The 19414-nt window shown below is 43.4% G+C and overlaps 1 protein-coding gene and 1 pseudogene across 33 annotated transcripts in view; one reads left to right on the top strand and one right to left on the bottom strand.

The window, feature by feature from the left end:
• The window catches only part of LOC126203013 (UDP-glycosyltransferase UGT5-like), a 972471-nt gene that overhangs the window by 481455 nt on the left and 471602 nt on the right, over positions 1–19414 (top strand). Inside the window, exon 1 of one of the 33 annotated variants that reach the window (XM_049937252.1) lies at positions 6899–6978. The exons of 31 other annotated variants lie outside the window; for them this stretch is intronic. In XM_049937252.1, coding sequence (XP_049793209.1) covers positions 6973–6978 — 6 coding nt within the window. In that variant the 5' untranslated portion in view covers positions 6899–6972. Of the gene's footprint in view, positions 1–6898; positions 6979–19414 lie in introns of those variants that run through there. One more of the 33 variants, XM_049937249.1, reaches the window with a different exon arrangement.
• Positions 13657–13774, bottom strand: LOC126204588 (5S ribosomal RNA; annotated as a pseudogene).

The following is a 19414-nucleotide window of genomic DNA, read 5'->3' as shown; positions in this document are numbered from 1 at the left end:
TAGGGTCGCCACCGATTGTAACCATACAACTAATCAAAGGTTTGGCCGAATCGGAAAATAAATTAATTTGATCACAGACCAAAAACTCATAAAAATGCATACGTTGTGATGTCGTTCATATGGGATGCAATGTAATTAATAGTATTGCCCGTGGACTGTTCACGAGAATCAGACATTTAAAATAAAATAGAAAATGCATGAACACTGTGCAGAAGATCAGCTGCCAGCAACACACCTGAAAATAAGAGTTAATCTAAAGCATTTGTTTTAAAATAAAAGCGGAAACTAATCAGTGGACCTCTGCGAAAGGAAACGCGTTGGATGTGCTAACGGGACAGCTATGAGGTGAGTGGCTTAGGTGCAAAAAGTAACCTCGGAGTACAAGAGAAAATTGTGGATAAAATCATTTATTCCTAAGAAATGGATGTGAGGCATGTACACAATTCCTGATAACATTAATTCCTAAAACATTAAAGAAAAGCATCGACACATTCACCGTTATAATCTACACCTAATATCAGTGGTGTGAATCATTCATACAACTGCTGTTGCCTGATAACTGATCGCAATAACTCGTGAAACGGTACACGTTTCGCAGTACACCTGCGTGCCCACGTGGTTCGTGGAGACGCAATTTCTAGGTATCGTGGCCAAGTTGCAACAATATCACATCACACAATCATGAACAGTTAACATTCTTTAGAACAAACATGAGATAGGACAGTTAGTGATGACGGTAACCCAACAAAAAATGGCTCTGAGCACTATGGGACTTAACATCTGTGGTCATTAGTCCCCTAGAACTTAGAACTACTTAAACCTAACTAACCTAAGGACATCACACACATCCATGCCCGAGGCAGGATTCGAACCTGCGACCGTAGCAGTCGCGCGGTTCCGGACTGAGCGCCTAGAACCGCGATACCACTGCGGCTGGCCTAACCCAACAAACTCTAATGTTCAACCACGTGGTTGGCTCCCCACGGACGAAAGTCACATAAAGCAAGGAAATTTTACGAGAAGGCAAAGCTATTGATATTTAGGAAAATAAAAGCTTATAGAGACACAGCTGAAGGCAAACAGACATTCATACAGGAGCGAGTGCTCACTTCTTATCGACACCTTTGTGTGGCGCTCTTCCGGCGGATCCAAGTCTGCTATAGAAATTTTCTAAAAGAAAAATCTGCCAAAGTTTTGTATTCCTTGCTGCGACAAGGCAAGCAATCTTTCAGAGTTGAAAAGCGAGACCAAAAGCTAACAGCTCTCCTCTCGCCAAGTAAGAACGCGCCACGTGGTCAGTCTAACTCACCCTTCTTCGACTGGAGCACAGCTGTGGACGCTTCCCGTACCGGCGGCAGACTGCCTCCCTTTTCCTTCTCCAGCCTCCTGCACACTCCGCGTGGCCCGGAAAACCCAAAGATGCCATTTCCGCCACCAGCCTGACGCAGGTGGATTTCTCACAAGTAGCGCAAACCTCTTTGCCTACTTGATCACTGCGAGAGTTGGCTATTCTGTACAACTGCTGCTGAATCTGTATGACTATCGCAGACTTTCTGCAGCAGACTACGCCACCGTCTAGAAACGTGACACACAACCACATTCATTCAATCACACCACTATGAGAGTTATGAGAAAAGAGAAACAAGGAAAGGAAAGAGAAATACTAGTGAAAATGGGCTACTGGGCTAATGAAAGGTGGCAACAGAACCCTTTCACTGTATCTATAAAAATTCCATCTTTATTTGTGAACATGGTTGGAAATGGTCTTGAAGTAGCCAAACATAATCCAGTCAGTGATAAGTTCAGTTGTACCAGAGGACGCAGTACATTCCATGTAAACTCAGCCCACACCACTATGGAGCCACCACCAGCTTGCACAGTGCCTCGTTGACAAGTTGTGTCCGTGCCTCTGTGGGGCCTGCACTACACTCGAACCCTACCGTCAGCTCTTATCAACTGAAATCGGGACTCACCTGACCAGGGTACGGTTTCCCAGTCGTCTAGCGTCCAACCGATGTGGTCGCGAGCCCAGGGGAGGCGCTGCAGGCGATGTCGTGCTGTTAGGCCGTGTCCTACGTGAGCGACAGAACCGAGCGACAGAACCGAGCGACAGCGCGCGACAGCTGCAGGCGACAAAACACAACCGCAGGTGTGGTTACGGAAGTGTCCTACATGAGCGACATCTGTGACGCTGCCTGTCTTCCGCTTCAACTGCCGACGTTGGAATTCAAACGTCTTTGAATCTTGTCACTGCAGCACACGCGACACAGAGCAACAGCCACGTTCCTTCTTGGTAAAGCAGTCGAGTGGACGACACGGCAGCTATGAATTACTTAACATCCGATTTTAAGAAAACTATTCGGTGAAAAAAAAATTTGATTCTTCCGCAACCTATAGTTTGATATCCTTAAATGATAAAGGTCAGAATTTACTTTCGCTATTTGTCATAGTTACTGTGCTGCACGAAATTGAGTACATGGCAGCACAAGATTTTTAAGAATTTGCAGAGGTAAAATCACATTGTGTAGACTTTCCGTGTAGTTCATTTACGGCCATACATTATTGTGTATGAAATGTAATCAATGTATCTAACTTGTATATAAAGTTGACACCGGAATGATATCTCTTTTCGTTGTTGAGATCTTGGTTGTTATATCCGTGGACGGGTCGCTCGCGGCGCGTCCGAACCTTTCTTGCGCGTCGGGAATCAAGTGGTCGTAAAAATCGTCGTATCTCATGAAAGTTTCAAGATATCGAAATGACGAATTTTGTAAATGACAGCACGCAGAAAGGACTGTTTTATCATATGATTAACACTCGATACGTTTTTGTAAATGCGTGAGCTGAGCGAAAACAAGACTTCCTATAACTTACACCATGAGGTTTTGTTCAAATTTTCATAGCCAAACGAAGGGAGAGAAACAGGTAAACGGGGCATGAAAGTGACCAGCATGAAGTCTAGTTTGGCATGAAAATATTTAACTGCTTGAAAATAATCAGGGAAATGAACGAAAACTTAATAAGCAGAGGAAAAATTGAAATATTTCACTAACAGCTGCTGTAAATGAAGTGTCAAAAATTTAATCTGTTCAAGGCCTAGCTATTTTGCACATGAAAAGATGCATTGGTGCGGCATTTAAATGTCAAAAAGGCTTCATTCGAATCAAGTACTTTAGGAAGGCAAATGAGAAGTCAGTAAGATCATGCTTTCTGAATAAAACTTGAAATTCAAAAATGGAAGAAATCTGTCGAATATTTTATGAAATGGTTTGTGTAAAAGAAATAAGTAGATCAGAGAAACGTTCTACGTGCCTTTGAATGATGTTTGAAATCATGAATAGAAAATGAGGTGCACCAAACGTTTCCCTAATATTTTTTATTTCATACTTTGAGACAAATCATTACACAAAAAATTTGACTTTCTTTTAACAAATTTTGGAAGATTTACTTTTACAGACTATTTAGAGTAATTGAAACGCTTGGCCTTAACACTGACTGCTGATGAATTACGTTCGCAACATCAAATATCTGTAAAATTTCATGGTTCATTGTAATTTATTAGGAATTAAACGCGTGTGACATGCTGGGATAGCTGTGAAGATCAAGTTCTTTGGCAAGACCTTAAAAATATACTTAGCGATGCAGTGTAACCAGTATACATATACAGAATCGTAACTGAGTCAGTAAAAATATAAATGCAGCCACAGATTGAACGCACGACCTTTCCCAAACACGTAATTCTGAACTGTAACCGCTACCACTAGACCACAGCTAGCTGCTGTTCACCAGCATCAATTTGTGGGCTTATATTTGTATTTAGCGTAGTCAGTCATGTAATAGTTATCCCTCCGCATTTATTGGCTGTTAAAAGGTCTTGATCATGTAAAAAAACATTCTCATTTAATTTATCGATGAGATAGTCGAGTGCTCCTCTGCTCATTCACGTGTATTCGAAGAATTTGTCCGGTGATCTTCTAGTTGACGATACTTATGAAATTCTCCAAGGAGATTCGTCCCTTTGTAAATTTCATGCACAGCATTCCTTTTCGCACAGCATTCCTGTCGCTCACGTAGCACATGGCCTTAGCAAAGGCACTCGCGTCGGTCGACTGCTGCCACAGCCCATTAACGCTATATTTCGCAGCACTGTCCTAACGGATGCGTTCGTCGTACGCCCCACATTAATTTCTGCCGCTATTTCAAGCACTGTTGCTTGTCTGTTATCACTGACAGCTCTACCTAAACGCTGCTGCTCTCGGTCCGTGGGCGAAGGCCGTCGGCCATTGTATTGTCTGTGGTGAGGGGTAACGCCAGAAATTTAGTATTCTTGGCGTACTATTGACACTGTGGACCTCGGAATATTGAACTTCCTAACGATTTCCGAAACGGAATGTCCCATGAGCCTAGCTCCACCTACGACTTCGCGTCCAGCGTCTGCTAAGTCCCATCTGCGGCGTAATGTAGTCGAAAACCTTTTCATATGAACCACCTGAGTCCGAATGACAGATCCGCCAGTACACCGCCGTTTTATGCCTTGTGTACGCCGTACTACCGCCATCTGCATGTGTGCATGTCGCTATAGCACGACTTTCGTCGCCTCATTGTTTATACTTGAAGTAAATATATTTAATGTCAGACAGTGATGTTTATTTATTTCTCCTGATCCTGATATTTGCATGCTTGTGTAAGGGTAGAGTGCAACATAACGAGATTAGGTCACTACTTGATCACAAGATTATACAGCGTGGTCCATTGATAGTGACCGGGCCAAATATCTCACGAAATAAGCGTCAAACGAAAAAACTACAAAGAACGAAACTCATCTAACTTGAAGGGGGAAACCAGATGGCGCTATGGTTAGCCAACTAGATGGCGCTGCCATAGGTCAAACGGATATCAACTGCGTTTTTTTTTTATATAGTAACCTCCAATTTTTTGACATATTCGTGTAGTACGTAAAGAAATATGAATGTTTTAGTTGGACCACTTTTTTCGCTTTGTGACAGATGGCGCTGTAATAGTCACAAACGTATAAGTACGTGGTATCACGTAACGTTCCTCCAGTGCGCACGCTATTTGCTTCGTGATACATTACCCGTGTTAAAATGGACCGTTTACCAATTGCGGAAAAGGTCGATATCGTGTTGATGTATGGCTATTGTGGTTAAAATGCCCAACGAGCACGTGCTATGTACGCTGCTCGGTATCCTGGACGACAACATCCAAGTGTCCGGACCGTTCGCCGGGTAGTTACGTTATTTAAGGAAACAGGAAGTGTTCAGCCACATGTGAAACTTCAACCACGACCTGCAAGAAATGATGATGCCCAAGTAGGTGTTTTAGCTGCTGTCGCGGCTAATCCGCACATCAGTAGTAGACAAATTGCGCGAGAATCGGGATTCTCAAAAACCTCGGTGTTGAGATTGCTACATCAACATCGATTGAAAGCGTACCATATTTCTATGCACCAGGAATTGCATGGCGACGACTCTGAACGTCGTGTACAGTTCTGCCACTGGGCACAAGAGAAATTACGGAGTGATGACAGATTTTTTTTTGCACGCGTTCTTTTTAGCGACGAAGCGTCATTCACCAACAGCGGTAACGTAAACCGGCATAATATGCATGCAGTATTGGGCAACGGAAAATCCACGATAGCTGCGACAAGTGGAACATCAGCGACCTTGACGGGTTAATGTATGATGCGGCATTATGGGAGGAAGGATCATTGGCCCCCATTTCATCGATGGCAATTTAAATGGTGCAATGTATGCTGATTTCCTACGTAATGTTCTACCGATGTTACTAAAAGATCTTTCACTGCATGACAGAACGGCGATGTACTTCCAACATAATGGATGTCCGGCACATAGTTCGCGTGCAGTTGAAGCGGTATTGAATAGCATATTTCGTGACTGGTGGTTTGGTCGTCGAAGCACCATACCATGGCCCGCACGTTCACCGGATCTGACGTTCCCGGATTTCTTTCTGTGGGGAAAGTTGAAGGATATTTGCTGTCGTGATCCACGACAACGCCTGACCACATGCGTCAGCGCATTGTCAATGCATGTGCGAACATTACGGAAGGGGAACTACTCGCTGTTGAGAGGAATGTCGTTACACGTATTGCCAAATGCATTGAGGTTGACGGACATCACTTTGAGCATTTATTGCATTAATGTGGTATTTACAGGTAATCACGCTGTAACAGCATGCGTTCTCAGAAATGATAAGTTCACAAAGGTATGTGTATCACATTGGAACAACCGACATAAAATGTTCAAACGTACCTACGTTCTGTATTTTAATTTAAAAGACCTACCTGTAACCAACTGTTCGTCTAAAATTGTGAGCCATATGTTTGTGACTATTACAGCGCCATATATCACAAAGCGAAAAAAGTGGTCCAACTGAAACATACATATTTCTTTGCGTACTACACGAATATGAAATAAAAATGGGGTTCCTATTTTAAAAAACGCAGTTGATATCCGTTTGACCTATGGCAGCGCCATCTAGCGGGCCAACCATAGCGCCATCTGGTTTCCCCCTTCGAGCTAGACAAGTTTCGTTCTTTGTAGTTTTTTCGTTTGACGCTTATTTTGTGAGATATTTGGCCCGGTCACGATCAATGGACCACCCTATACACACTTTTTAAATTTAGGTCGACCGTCGCAGTGGTACTGTACAACGAAACCAACAATGAACTTTTGAATTTCTAGAGGAGCGCTCAGGAAGACTCTTTCGAGTGCATCGCATGAAACCACAGAGCCTACTGTTGGGATGCCACGGCAGAGACAGTTTCGCTATCTGTGCCCCCGCGTATCTGGAGTGGTTCAGGTCAGAGCTCGCCTATCTGGTGAGGTCAGTTGTCTGGCCGCGCGAGGCCAAACGGTTCACTGAACGGTAGCGAAGCCTCAGTACAACTCGAGATTCGTGGGCTGAAGAGGGACGGAGTATTTTGCACACACAATGGAAGTAAGTTGGCACAGCCCACGGCGCCTGACGCTTGCGAAAACTAGTGCAGTCAAAATGGCTCCGTCTCACCGGCCGATTGCGTTCAATGTACTCAAAAGTGATTCCGGTGGAAGCCGAGGTGGTAGGTATGGGTACGTAACTTGAGAAAGGTCGCGTGTTTGATCTCGAGAAACCTGAGTAGTAAAATGCGGTAGAAAGATACAGGAAACGTATTTAAATCTTTTTCTTCTTTTCTTCGTGCCCTTGTCACGCATCTGCGCGGGTTCGGCATGGTGAGTAACGGATTTTGCATGGTTAGTTTCAGGGATTAGCCCTGGGGACGGAATGTGTATATACCAAACATCTGCGTATAGTGTTCTTTATATGAAAGTGAGTGAAAGTGATCTATATTGCTGTTCGTTGGTAAGCACATCTACTGAGAACGGCTAGACCGATTTGGCCAATTTTTTTTTTTAAAAAAAAAGATCGTATTAGACAAGCTGAAATGTTTGCCGGAATACTTCAAGAATCTGGAAAATCTGAAAGTACTTTTTTCTACGGAGTTTTTGAGCATAAATCACGATTAGAATGGTGTACATGAGTGATTTTTATTTTGTTTTGTTCGCAATGGAAAAATTATCAGGAAGAAAAATTCGGGACACTAAAAAAAAAACAATAATTATTGTACGCATTGAGGATTACAACTGAAGATAGGAACGACATATTCGATTGAGTCTTTTTTCTTTTCTTCGTTATGCTCCCTGATGGAAGGAACTCAGTGGAATGTCTTTTACTGCTATCGGTCTAAATATGTGTTAGTGCTAAGTTTTATTTTGTTAGATAGCGAAGCGATACGTGTTTGTTTTTCTTCTTCTTCAGATTTTCCGTGTGTAGTAATTGGTAGCTGAGAAAATTTAATTTATTAAATTAAACTACAGTTAATTACAAATTAAAAAAATGTTGCCCTTCAGCTTACACCACTTTTTATGAGCGGACTGTTCGGTGAATTTTAGTTGTAGCATTTCTAGACTTAGAGAAAACTTTTGACAATTTTCACTGGAATACTCTCTTTCAAATTCTGAAGGTGGCAGGGGTATAATACAGGGAACGAAAGGCTCTTTTCAATTTGTACAGAAACCAGATGGCAGTTATAAGAGTCGAGGGGCACGAAAGGGAAGCAGTGGTCGGGAAGGGAGTGTGACAAGGTTGTAGCATATCCCCGATGTTATTCAATCTGTATATTGACCAAGCAGTAAAGAAAACAAAAGAAAAATTCGGAGTAGAAATTAAAATCCATGGAGAAGAAATAAAAACTTTGAGGTTCGCCGATGACATTGTAATTCTGTCAGAGACAGAAAAGGACCTGGACGAGCAGCTGAACGGAATGGACAGTGTCTTGAAAGGAGGATATAAGATGAACATCAACAAAAGCAAAACGAGGATAATGGAATGTCGTCGAATTAAATCGGGTGATGCTGAGGGTATTAGATTAGGAAATGAGACATTTAAAGTAGTAAAGGAGTTTTGCTATTTGGGGAGCAAAATAACTGATGGTGGTCGAAGTAGAGAGGATATAAAATGTAGACTGGGAATGGCAAGGAAAGCTTTTCTGAAGAGGAGAAAGTTGTTAACATCGAGTATAGATTTAAGAGTCAGAAAGTCGTTTCTGAAAGTATTTTTATGGAGTGTAGCCATGTATGGAAGTGAAACATGGACGATAAATAGTTTAGACAAGAAGAGAATAGAAGCTTTCGAAATGTGGTGCTACAGAAGAATTCTGAAGATTAGATGGGTAGATCACATAACTAATAAGGAGATATTGAATAGAATTGGGAAGAAGAGGAGTTTGTGGCACAACTTGACTAGAAGAAGGGATCGGTAGGAAGGGCCTATTCTGAGGCATCCAGGGATCACAAATTTAGCATTGGAGGGCAGCGTGGAGGGTAAAAATCGTAGAGGGAGACCAAGAGATGAATACACCAAGCAGATTCAGACGGATGTAGGTTGCAGTAGGTACTGCGAGATGAAGAAACTTGCACAGGATAGAGTAGCATGGAGAGCTGCATCAACCCAGTCTCTAGACTGAAGACAACAACAACAAATGTATGGATTTGAATTAAGTAAGTAGAGTTGTTGTATAGTTTGTGTCTTCTATACTCCTAATGTCTGAAGAGCGCGGTCTGCAAAAAATAAAATATAATAGTAACATTTGTCGGGACTGGTAACAGGAAAAATCATAATAGTAATACGTAAACATTGAAAGTTGAAGACCGGTTTTTAATATTATTCCTAAAGGAGGTCAACGAAACACATATATATAATGATACTTTGCCATAAATGTGCTCAAAAAAATAATTTATGTACGTAGCCGTTAAGAGAGGTAAAAGGAAACAGACATACACATTAGAAAAGTTTGCCTCTTCCTCTTTCGCTGCTATCAGGTTCTACTTCTCTTACCGATAACGTGCTATGGTAGAAACGATGTGCAAATGTAATAACGTTTCAGGAAATCGCGTTCCACGGACGTTCATATTTAAACGTTGCGGATTGTTCAGCTGACGTAGCCTGACAACTTCAGTGCCCTAATTGCTAGCCTGTTAATGTTTCAGCAGCGGAAAACAAAACGTCGCAGTAAAGACGCCTTCAGAGCAACACATACTGTACATAACCATGTTTACTGGCGTCGAGTAAACGGAACTGAATATGTATTCATTTGCCATTGCTACCACAAAATTTCAAGTAAACTTCTAATTATCAATTTTGGCATTTTGAATAGCTACGATTTCAAAAATGGCTCTGAGCACTATGGGACTTAACATCTATGGTCATCAGTCCCCTAGAACTTAGAACTACTTAAACCTAACTAACCTAAGGACAGCACACAACACCCAGCCATCTCGAGGCAGAGAAAATCCCTGACCCCGCCGGGAATCGAACCCGGGAACCCGGGCGTGGGAAGCGAGAACGCTACCGCACGACCACGAGATGCGAGCAGCTACGATTTACCTTATTATCCGTGAACTACACTATTGGCCATTAAAATTGCGACACCACGAAGATTACGTGCTACAGACGCGAAATTTAACCGACAGGAAGAAGATGCTGTGATATGCAAATGATTAGCTTTTCAGAGCATTCACACAGGGTTGGCGCCGGTGGCGACACCTACAACCTCCTGACATGAGTAAAGTTTCCAACCGATTTCTCAAACACAAACAGCAGTTGACCGACGTTGCCTGGTGAAAAGTTGTTGTGATACCTCGTCTAAGGAGGAGAAATGCGTACCATCACGTTTGCGACTTTGATAAAGGTCGGGTTGTAGCCTATCGCGATTGCGGTTTATCGTTTCGCGACATTGTTGCTCGCGTTGGTCGAGATCCGATGACTGTTATCGGAGTATGGAATCGGTGGGTTCAGGAGGGTAATACGGAACGCCGTGCTGGATCCCAACGGCCTCGTATCACTAGCAGTCGAGATGACAGGCATCTTACCCGCATGGCTGTAACGGATCGCGCAGACACGTCTCGATCCCTGAGTCAACAGATGGGGACGTTTGCAAGACAACAACCATCTGCACGAACAGTTCGACGACGTTTGCAGCAACATGGACTATGGCTGCGGTTACACTTGACGCTGCATTACAGACAGGAGCGCCTGAGAAGGTGTACTCAACGACGAACCTGGGTGCACGAATGGCGAAACGTCATTTTTTCGGATGAATCCAGGTTCTGTTTACAGCATCATGATGGTCGCATCCGTGTTTGGCGACATCGCGGTGAACGCTCGCTGGAAGCGTGTATTCGTCATCGCCATACTGGCGTATCACCCGGTTTGATGGTATGGGGTGCCACTGGTTACACGTCTCGGTCACCTCTTGTTCGCAATGACGGCACTTTGAACAGTGGACGTTACATTTCAGACGTGTTACGACCCTTGCCTCTACCCTTCATTCGATGCGTGCGTAACCCTACATTTGAGCAGGATAATGCACGACCGCATGTTGCAGGTCCTGTAGGGGCCTTTCTGGATACAGAAAATGTTCCACTGCTGCCCTGGCCAGCATATTCTCCAGACCTCTCCCCAATTGAAAACGTCTGGTCAATGGTGGCCGAGCAACTGGCTCGTCACAATACGCCAGTCACTACTCTTGATGAACTGTGGTATCGTGTTGAAGCTGCATGGGTAGCTGTACCTGTACACGCCATCCAACCTCTGTTTGACTCAATGCCCAGGCGTATCGAGGCCGTTATTACGGCCAGAGGTGGTTGTTCTGGGTACTGATTTCTCAGGATCTATGCATCTAAATTGCTTGAAAATGTAATCTCATGTCAGATCTAGTATAATATATTTGTCCAATGAATATCCGTTTATCATCTGCATTTCTTCTTGGTTTAGCAATTTTAATGGCCAGTAGTGTATATTGTTTTAGGCTAAGCGTCGAAGAAGAACACTAACGGGTCAGACTGAAAGACGAAGAGCTAAAGAGAAGCAAGTTTTGCGTAGACGAAGTAATATGAGTCAGCGGAAAAATGCTCCCGTCGGACACAGAAAGGCGGATACCTTCCTCTTTAAAAGGCTCTGATAGGAAAGTGGGCAACCGGCTGCCTCAACTCTCATGTCATCTTCCTCACCAAACATTTTGGCGTGCAGACATATTCTAAATTCTTTTTCCCAGCCTCTCTTCGTACTTGAGCTTTCACTCCCTCTGACTGCCACTGTCTGTGCTCGTCTCTCTCCCCCACTGTCTCCTTTTCTCCGCCGACCAGGGTGGCCGAGCTGTTCTAGGCGCTTCAGTTTGGAACCGCGCGACCGCTACGGTCGCAGCATCGAATCCTGCCTCGGGCATGGATGTGTGTGCTGTCCTTAGGTTAGTTAGGTTTAAGTAGTTCTAAGTTCTAGGGGACTGATGACCTCAGATGGTAAGTCCCATAGTGCTCAGAGCCATTTTGAACCTTTTCTCCCGTTGAGATTTACAGTGCATCCCACTGCCAGTGGTTCCTCTCTCGCCTACACTGCCTCCTTTTGTCATTCTTTTCCGCTGTCACTGCCTCCACAATACTCGGTACTATACCCACGTGCGGCCGGCCGAAGTGGCCGTGCGGTTAAAGGCGCTGCAGTCTGGAACCGCAAGACCGCTACGGTCGCAGGTTCGAATCCTGCCTCGGGCATGGATGTGTGTGATGTCCTTAGGTTAGTTAGGTTTAACTAGTTCTAAGTTCTAGGGGACTAATGACCTCAGCAGTTGAGTCCCATAGTGCTCAGAGCCATTTGAACCTATACCCACGTGCTTAAAATTTTGGACTCTGTGGTCTGGAATGACGTCGACGTTCTGATTGATCTCAAAGGCATTCCAATGGGTCGGGGCTCTGGGTGGGCCAGAAAACTTCAGGAATGTCATTCTCTACAAACCTTTGTCCCACACAGGCTCCTTTATGACAGGGTGCATTTTCTTGCTGACACAAAGTTTCCTCTGGTTTCAGATCTTGAGGGATAATGGGCTGCCATTCTTGTGCAGACAACCACATCCCTCACTGAAAATATTCCCAGGAGAGTTCGAGCTCTCATAAAGGCGAAAAGCTGACACAGATATTTTTGATCAATCAAATGGTTCAAATGGCTCTAGCACTATGGGACTTAACTGATGAGGTCATCAGTCCCCTAGAACTTAGAACTACTTCAACCTAAGTAACCTGAAGACATCACAGACATCCATGCCCGAGGCAGGATTCGAACCTGCGACCGTGGTGGTTGCGCGGTTCCAGACTGTAGCGCCTAGAACCGCTCGGCCCCTCCGGCCGGCTTTTGATCAATCAGTGCACACATCTTCGTTACGTACCACAAAAGTACAGTCCCCCAGAGTGTCTTTCTGTCTGTGTGTAAAGGCTAACAGGAACTGCTGTGGCGATATTGGTGCAGTTTTCACTGATAGATAGACTGATTCACCAGGAATATTCCCGTATATAATTTGTTACCGCTACGCCACCAATTCGACCTGCCGTATATACATGATAAAGCGAAATTCGGGCTTCGCAGCGCGATTACTCACATACCAGCGATAAAAAACGTCTGTCACAAAATTTCGTGTGGCGAGTACATCCGCAGTAAAAGGACGTTAAAGAGTGGCAAATTGGCAACACTGTTACCACATGTATGGTAATTATCTCTGTCAGCACATGTTAATCTGCCGTACAGTTGGTGCAGTGAATAGAGTTTTGAGTTAGCGTGCACGAGGTCGATAGTTCGATCCTGGGTTGACGTATATGTTGTTTTATTTGGTAAATGTAGTCCAGGTGGTACGGTATCAGGCATCAGAAATCGTCAACAGCGATTGCAGCGGGTCCTCTAGAAAACATCTGCACTTATATACTACAATGGTAGAAATGGAAGATTGGTCAGCTTTGAAAGAAGCCCTTTCCACGTCGTGGGCGTAAATTTATTCGCACCATTTCATCTACTGGATGTTTTCTTTGTACCCTCCCCCAACGGTCCCATAAAAAGCACTCCCTCTTCAGGCCACAAGGGGCCCATCGGGATCATCCGACCGCCGTGTCATCCTCAGTTGAGAATGAAGGTAGGAGGGGCGTGTGGTCAGCACATCGCTCTCCCAGTCTTTATGATGGTTTTCTTTGACCGGAGCCGCTACTATTCGGTCGAGTAGCTCCTCAATTGGCATCACGAGGCTGAGTGCACCCCGAAAAATGGCAGCAGCGCATGGTGGCCCGGATGGTCACCCATCCAAGTGCCGGCCACGCCCGACAGAGCTTAACTTCGGTGATCTCACGGGAACCGGTGTATCCACTGCGGCAAGACCGTTGCCCAATGGTCCCATACATTAGTACCAACTATTATTGTTGCCTCATTCAGGTCCATTACATATCGTTGGTGCCTTACGTTACCAATAGGACTGGGAACGTGCTTTGTGAATCTTGTCCAAACTCGGTTACTATTTGTATGTGTTATCACCATGGTCCCACTAATTATGCCTTTCAACATTGAGTCAGATAACCGCATGTTGTTTAGTATGTATCTCAATGTTTTATTATTATTATTATTCTATCGATGGGATTGTGGAAACATCATGTCTGTTACCGTTAGGGAAGCAGTGCAATTCGAAACCAAACATTTCACAGTTAGTGCTGTCGCGATGAATCATGCAGAGCAATATTTGTCAAAGGTGTAATGCGTGTTAGGTGGACCAGCCCGCAGGACTGACGGCGTGTTTATACTGTATGCTCTGTCCGCCAGACAGGGACTAGTTGCGAGCGGCGACTCCAATGTACATGTATAGACGTAAGGAATTTTCTCATTGTAAACCTCTAAACCAGTGTGGCAGATGTATGGCATACACAAACGATGAATATTTGGATAGGCTTCTGGCCCTTGATAACCGGGCTGGTATTGCTCGTGAATATGCTGTTAGGTATCCTCGCCAATGCTATCCAGATAAAAATGCGTTTCGTCGTCTGGAGCTGCACCTTCGGGAGTCAGGTTCTCTCCTCCCACCATCGCATGACAGAGGTCATCCACGGACTCCAGCTACTGAGGAAGCTATTCTGGAGGTCATACACCAAGAACCTTAGCGACGACCACGTAGCGTAGCAAGGCACCTGCGTGTCTCGCAACGCACGGTCGTTAACTTGCTGCGCGAGCATGGGCTGCACCCCTATCGTTATGCTTTCAAGCAACACCTGCATCCTGCAGATCGCCATCAGAGAATGCAATTCTGTGAATGGTTCCAACAAGAACAGGAAGCCAACGATGGCTTTGTGAACACCATAATATGGTTGGATGAAGAAGCATTCACTCGTGAGGGTGTCATCAGTCTGCACAATGCCCATCATTGGTGTGAGGTTAACCCGCAAGTCACCTGCGATCATGGGTATCAAGTTCGATTTGGTATCAACGTCTGGGCCGGAATATTGGGCGACAGGTCTTTTGGCCTTTACGTGTTGCCTGACGGGTTAACTGCGCGAAGGTATCATGTATTCCTATCAAACAATCTGCCTTATGCGCTGGAATATGTTCCACTACATGTTCTGCAGAGAATATGGTTCCAACAGGATGGTGCACCTCCACACTCTGGAATTAATGTGCGACAGTATTTGGACAGAACATTTCCAGGAAAATGCGTCGGACATGGAGGTTCAGTTGCATGGCCACCGCGTTCACCTGACCTACATCCCCTGGAGTTCTTCCTGTAGGGACACCTGAAGGATCACGTGTACTCTATTCCGCCGACGAATGTGAAAGAATTGATGGCGTGTGTTCAAGGGTCCAGAGCTGTAAGATCCGGCTGTTGCCGCAATGTTTGGACGTGCAGGGAGGTCACTTTGAGCATCTGTTGTTCTGAGGACAACGTATTCTGTTGTGAAGGTCATGCGGTCATTAATATGGACATTATTATAGTCACTGGTTGCTAATGTGCGACGTCTGAGTGCTCATATTACGTGTAGTATAAATGACAAGAAGATGTTGTGTTATTGTACTGCGCTATCATCTTTAGCATCTCGAAATTGATATAGTTTTTGTAGTTATTTTGTCCTGTAACAGGTCATTTGTTTCAACTGTCTGTTTCTAATTTGACTAACCACGTATTTGTTATGTTCAGCGTTGCAAAATGTTGTAAATTTAGGATACCGAATGACATTAGCAAATAAAATATGCGCCCTATCACAGGATCGAACCCTCGATGTCGTGCATGCTCTCGCGTCCGTCGGCCGTCGTAATTTAATATATTATTATTATTATTATTATTATTATTTTGATTCTTGCCGACTTACGTGGTGGGCCTTAATAAAAATATTTCATTCAATTTTGATTTACGATTACATGCTTGCGTGAAGTTCTCCCTTTTAACAATATTAATCTTAAATTATTTGTTACGTTAATAAAAGTAAGACTGGCTGAATCTTAAAACATGAGCATATAAGTTGAACAATGGAATAAACTTTTCATATTAATTTCCTCGGCTAGTCAATTCACTTTAAAGCAAAAAATCTTTAGTTATTGATTACAATTGCGGCCCACACACTCGCGAGAGTATTTTTTCTTACCTCCGTTAACCACTACATTGTAGTCGGAGTCCTGGCTCTGGATCTCGGATGTAGTACTGAAAATAAGAACTTAAAGTATTTTCTGCAACGTCGGGCGGCTGTGGGGAAAAATGTATATTATGTTAATAGCGGGCGAGTATTTCGCTTCCGATAAATTTTATAAGTAAATATCGCCACGTAATGGCGTCGTTGGCTGCATCGGCCGCTGCCATTGTTGAACTGTAAATTACTCGAATGCAGGTTAATTGCCGGCCGCGGTGGTCTAGCGGTTCTGGCGCTGCAGTCCGTAACCGCGGGACTGCTACGGTCGCAGGTTCGAATCCTGCCTCGGGCATGGGTGTGTGTGATGTCCTTAGGTTTAGTTAGGTTTAAGTAGTTCTAAGTTCTAGGGGACTTATGACCTAAGATGTTGAGTCCCATAGTGCTCAGAGCCATTTGAACCATTTTTTTGCAGGTTAATTCAAGGAAGGCAGACATGAAATCGGGATCACCTCTTACAAATTAAAAGAGAACAATAATATTAAATCAATATATTATCTGCTTAATTAGAACAAATATGCTTATATTTGCCATCACTCGCAAGATGTCCGTCTACACGCAATCAAGACAAGAGAAGAAGTGAAGACGACTAAAAAATAAACAAAAGAGCGTATCTTGTCGTCTCTTTAGATCATTTTGTTATATTTCTTTGCCCTCGAAACTTACACAGAGAAATTATTATAATATAGAGAAAAATGTTTGTTCGCCTGAGCGGCTAGTGTCCACTTATTATTCAAATTTCAAATGGCTCTTCTTTATAAATACCGTTTTTTAAGTCTTTTCGTAATACAGCGCTGGGGACGCTATAATGCTAACCCAAAACTTTATCCACTGCTCCAACTGTACAGCACGACTGAAAGGTGCTGACAGAGACACTTACCATACATTTGGTTACAGCGTTGCCAGATTGCCACTTTTTAACGGCCGTTTTCTGCGGATGTACTCACCGGCCAAAATTTGGTGAGAGATATTTTGTTATCGTTGCCACGTGAGGAGTCGCGCTGCGATGCCCGAGTGCGTGAATTTCGCTTCACCCGGTGTAATGGCGATGAAAATGTTTCCATTCCAAGGTCGCACTAACCCCTTACTTGTAGGCAAGGGGTTAGTGCTGTTTAATAATTACAGTCATTAGCCAAGTGAAATTTCAGCAGACTACCGTACTGGCTGTTCCATAAAGTTTCATGTAAATTGCCAAACTTCAGCTACCTGCTGCCATGACAGTTGGACTCTGAAAGCTGAAAGTACATGGCGCACCTTGATTTAAGCCTCTGCTGTGTATGCACCTGCTACTCAGGAGTTTACGACTACAAACAGAAGGCAGACTTGTTTCTTCATTTCCCACCAGAAGCCCATCCGAATACAGGCCGAAGAATCGTTACAACAAGACATCGACATCCACCAGTTATCTCTACATTTTGTGAAAGAAATTGAAGTTTGTTCATCATAAATTAAATCCATTCTCCTGAAAAAATCGGATTCATCTTTTGTGTCAGCTTTAATGAAATTAGTTATCCTCATTTATTTCTGCTACTGTCCAAATCAAGACTGCAGACCATTGTTCTGAATAGGAAGTGTATCACATATGCCGTGAGTAAAGACATCGGGCCGGCCGCTGTGGCCGAGCGGTTCTAGGCGCTTCAGTCCGGAACAGCGCGACTACTACGGTCGCAGGTTAGAATCCTGCCTCGAGCTTGGATGTGTATGATGTCCTTAGGTTAGTTAGGTTTAAGTAGTTCTAAGTTCTAGGGGAGTGATGACCTCAGATGTTAAGTCCCATAGTGCTCAGAGCCATTTGAACCATTTTTTTTTGTAAAGACATTGCTTTCTCATAAAGTCGATAATTTTTTTTTCTTTTGTGCATTACCTTGTCATAGTACGTACGTATCATTTATTTCAACTATTCTTTATTTGTTAATACGTCACATTGTTCCTTCATTCATTTTGCTACTGTTTTGTATGTTATCTTGTACGAATATGAATGTTCTCATTTTATATGCTTTGTATATCTTTGGCTAGGCTAGGAGAAGCACTGTGTCAGAGAGAGAGCGAACGACTATCGATAGAGAGCGTGCGAGTTGTTGTGGTATAGTGGTCGGTTCATGGGTGGACAAACGTTGCAAAGTTCGGCGTGAAAGACGGTGTTACGCGGAGGAACAATTAATTACAGTGCGTCCTCTGTGTTAATAGGAGATCGTGCATTATTAAGTGAACAGTAAAACCTGAAAAGTATATCGAGTCTTTGCGGTGACGATTTTACATACTGTGTGAACTTGTGACAATTAGCCGTGAACCAGACACCATTGTCGTGTGGAGACATTAACTGTTAGAATTGCGTGAAAGTGGAACAAACCAAAATGTGAAGTAAATGTTATATCATCCAAACTGTCTTAAAGACGACGACGTAAATTGAACTGATGTTTAACGGACTGCTATAGTGATAAACACATGTGACTATTTTCCTGTGGCAACACGGTGAAAGAATTGTGCGAAGTATTGGCATTAACCGGCTATATATCGTAAATACTAAAGACATTGCATAATTCCGACCTACTCGCGCCGCGTGATTAATAAACTTTTCATAATAAAACGTCGCGCGCGTAACGACAACGCACACACTGGAACTATTATTATCGCGCCAGTGCTGCCAGCTGATTCGACTACAACGGACCACCGCCGTAACTGGAATATTAATGAAACAGGAGGATCCATCATTATCTTCACGCCACGTACCAGGATTCACTTCACACATCGTTCGCGCGGACCACCGCTGACGCCATCGCATTGCCTGCAGCGACAGTTAAGACATTAAAAGAAAATTATTACGCTCTCTCTCATTTCAAAATTAAGGATAATTTCAGTTAAATTATCTATTTTAAAAATAATGTCACAATATCAATGTTCAATTTTGTTTAGTTCCAATAAATATTTTTACCATTATTTCGTCTTGTTGACAGTGTTGAAAACCGCCAAATTAAAGTTCAATTAATAATTTTCTTTCAAAATTCTTCTCAGACATTTTGCTGCTCATCATAATTTTATTTTAATGTTTGTGTGTAACTGCTTTTGGAGGGAGTACATATTTTATTTTTGTGCAGTAAAATTAGCTGATATAAAATTACGTATATTACCAACTGATCCTGTCCGCCATTACTGCTCGAAAACTGACCAATAGTGTTTTTGCACCTATTTTCTCAATGGCTGTCAGCTTCAAAACAAAATTACGTATTTCGTGGGCATCTAGCAGATGCGCGATGTCTATATAGGCCCCTACAATATTTTTTTTTTTTTTACTTTTGCAGGTTTAGTGGAATTATATTGACTTTAATTGTTCATTTGGCCCCCGTTAAAGTGATTAATCGCATATA

The sequence above is a fragment of the Schistocerca nitens genome, chromosome 9 (genome assembly GCF_023898315.1).
Source record: "Schistocerca nitens isolate TAMUIC-IGC-003100 chromosome 9, iqSchNite1.1, whole genome shotgun sequence".
In the NCBI taxonomy this organism is placed as follows: Eukaryota; Metazoa; Arthropoda; class Insecta; order Orthoptera; family Acrididae; genus Schistocerca; species Schistocerca nitens.
Note: the sequence above shows the minus strand (reverse complement) of the source record. Positions and strands in the feature narration are given on the sequence as shown.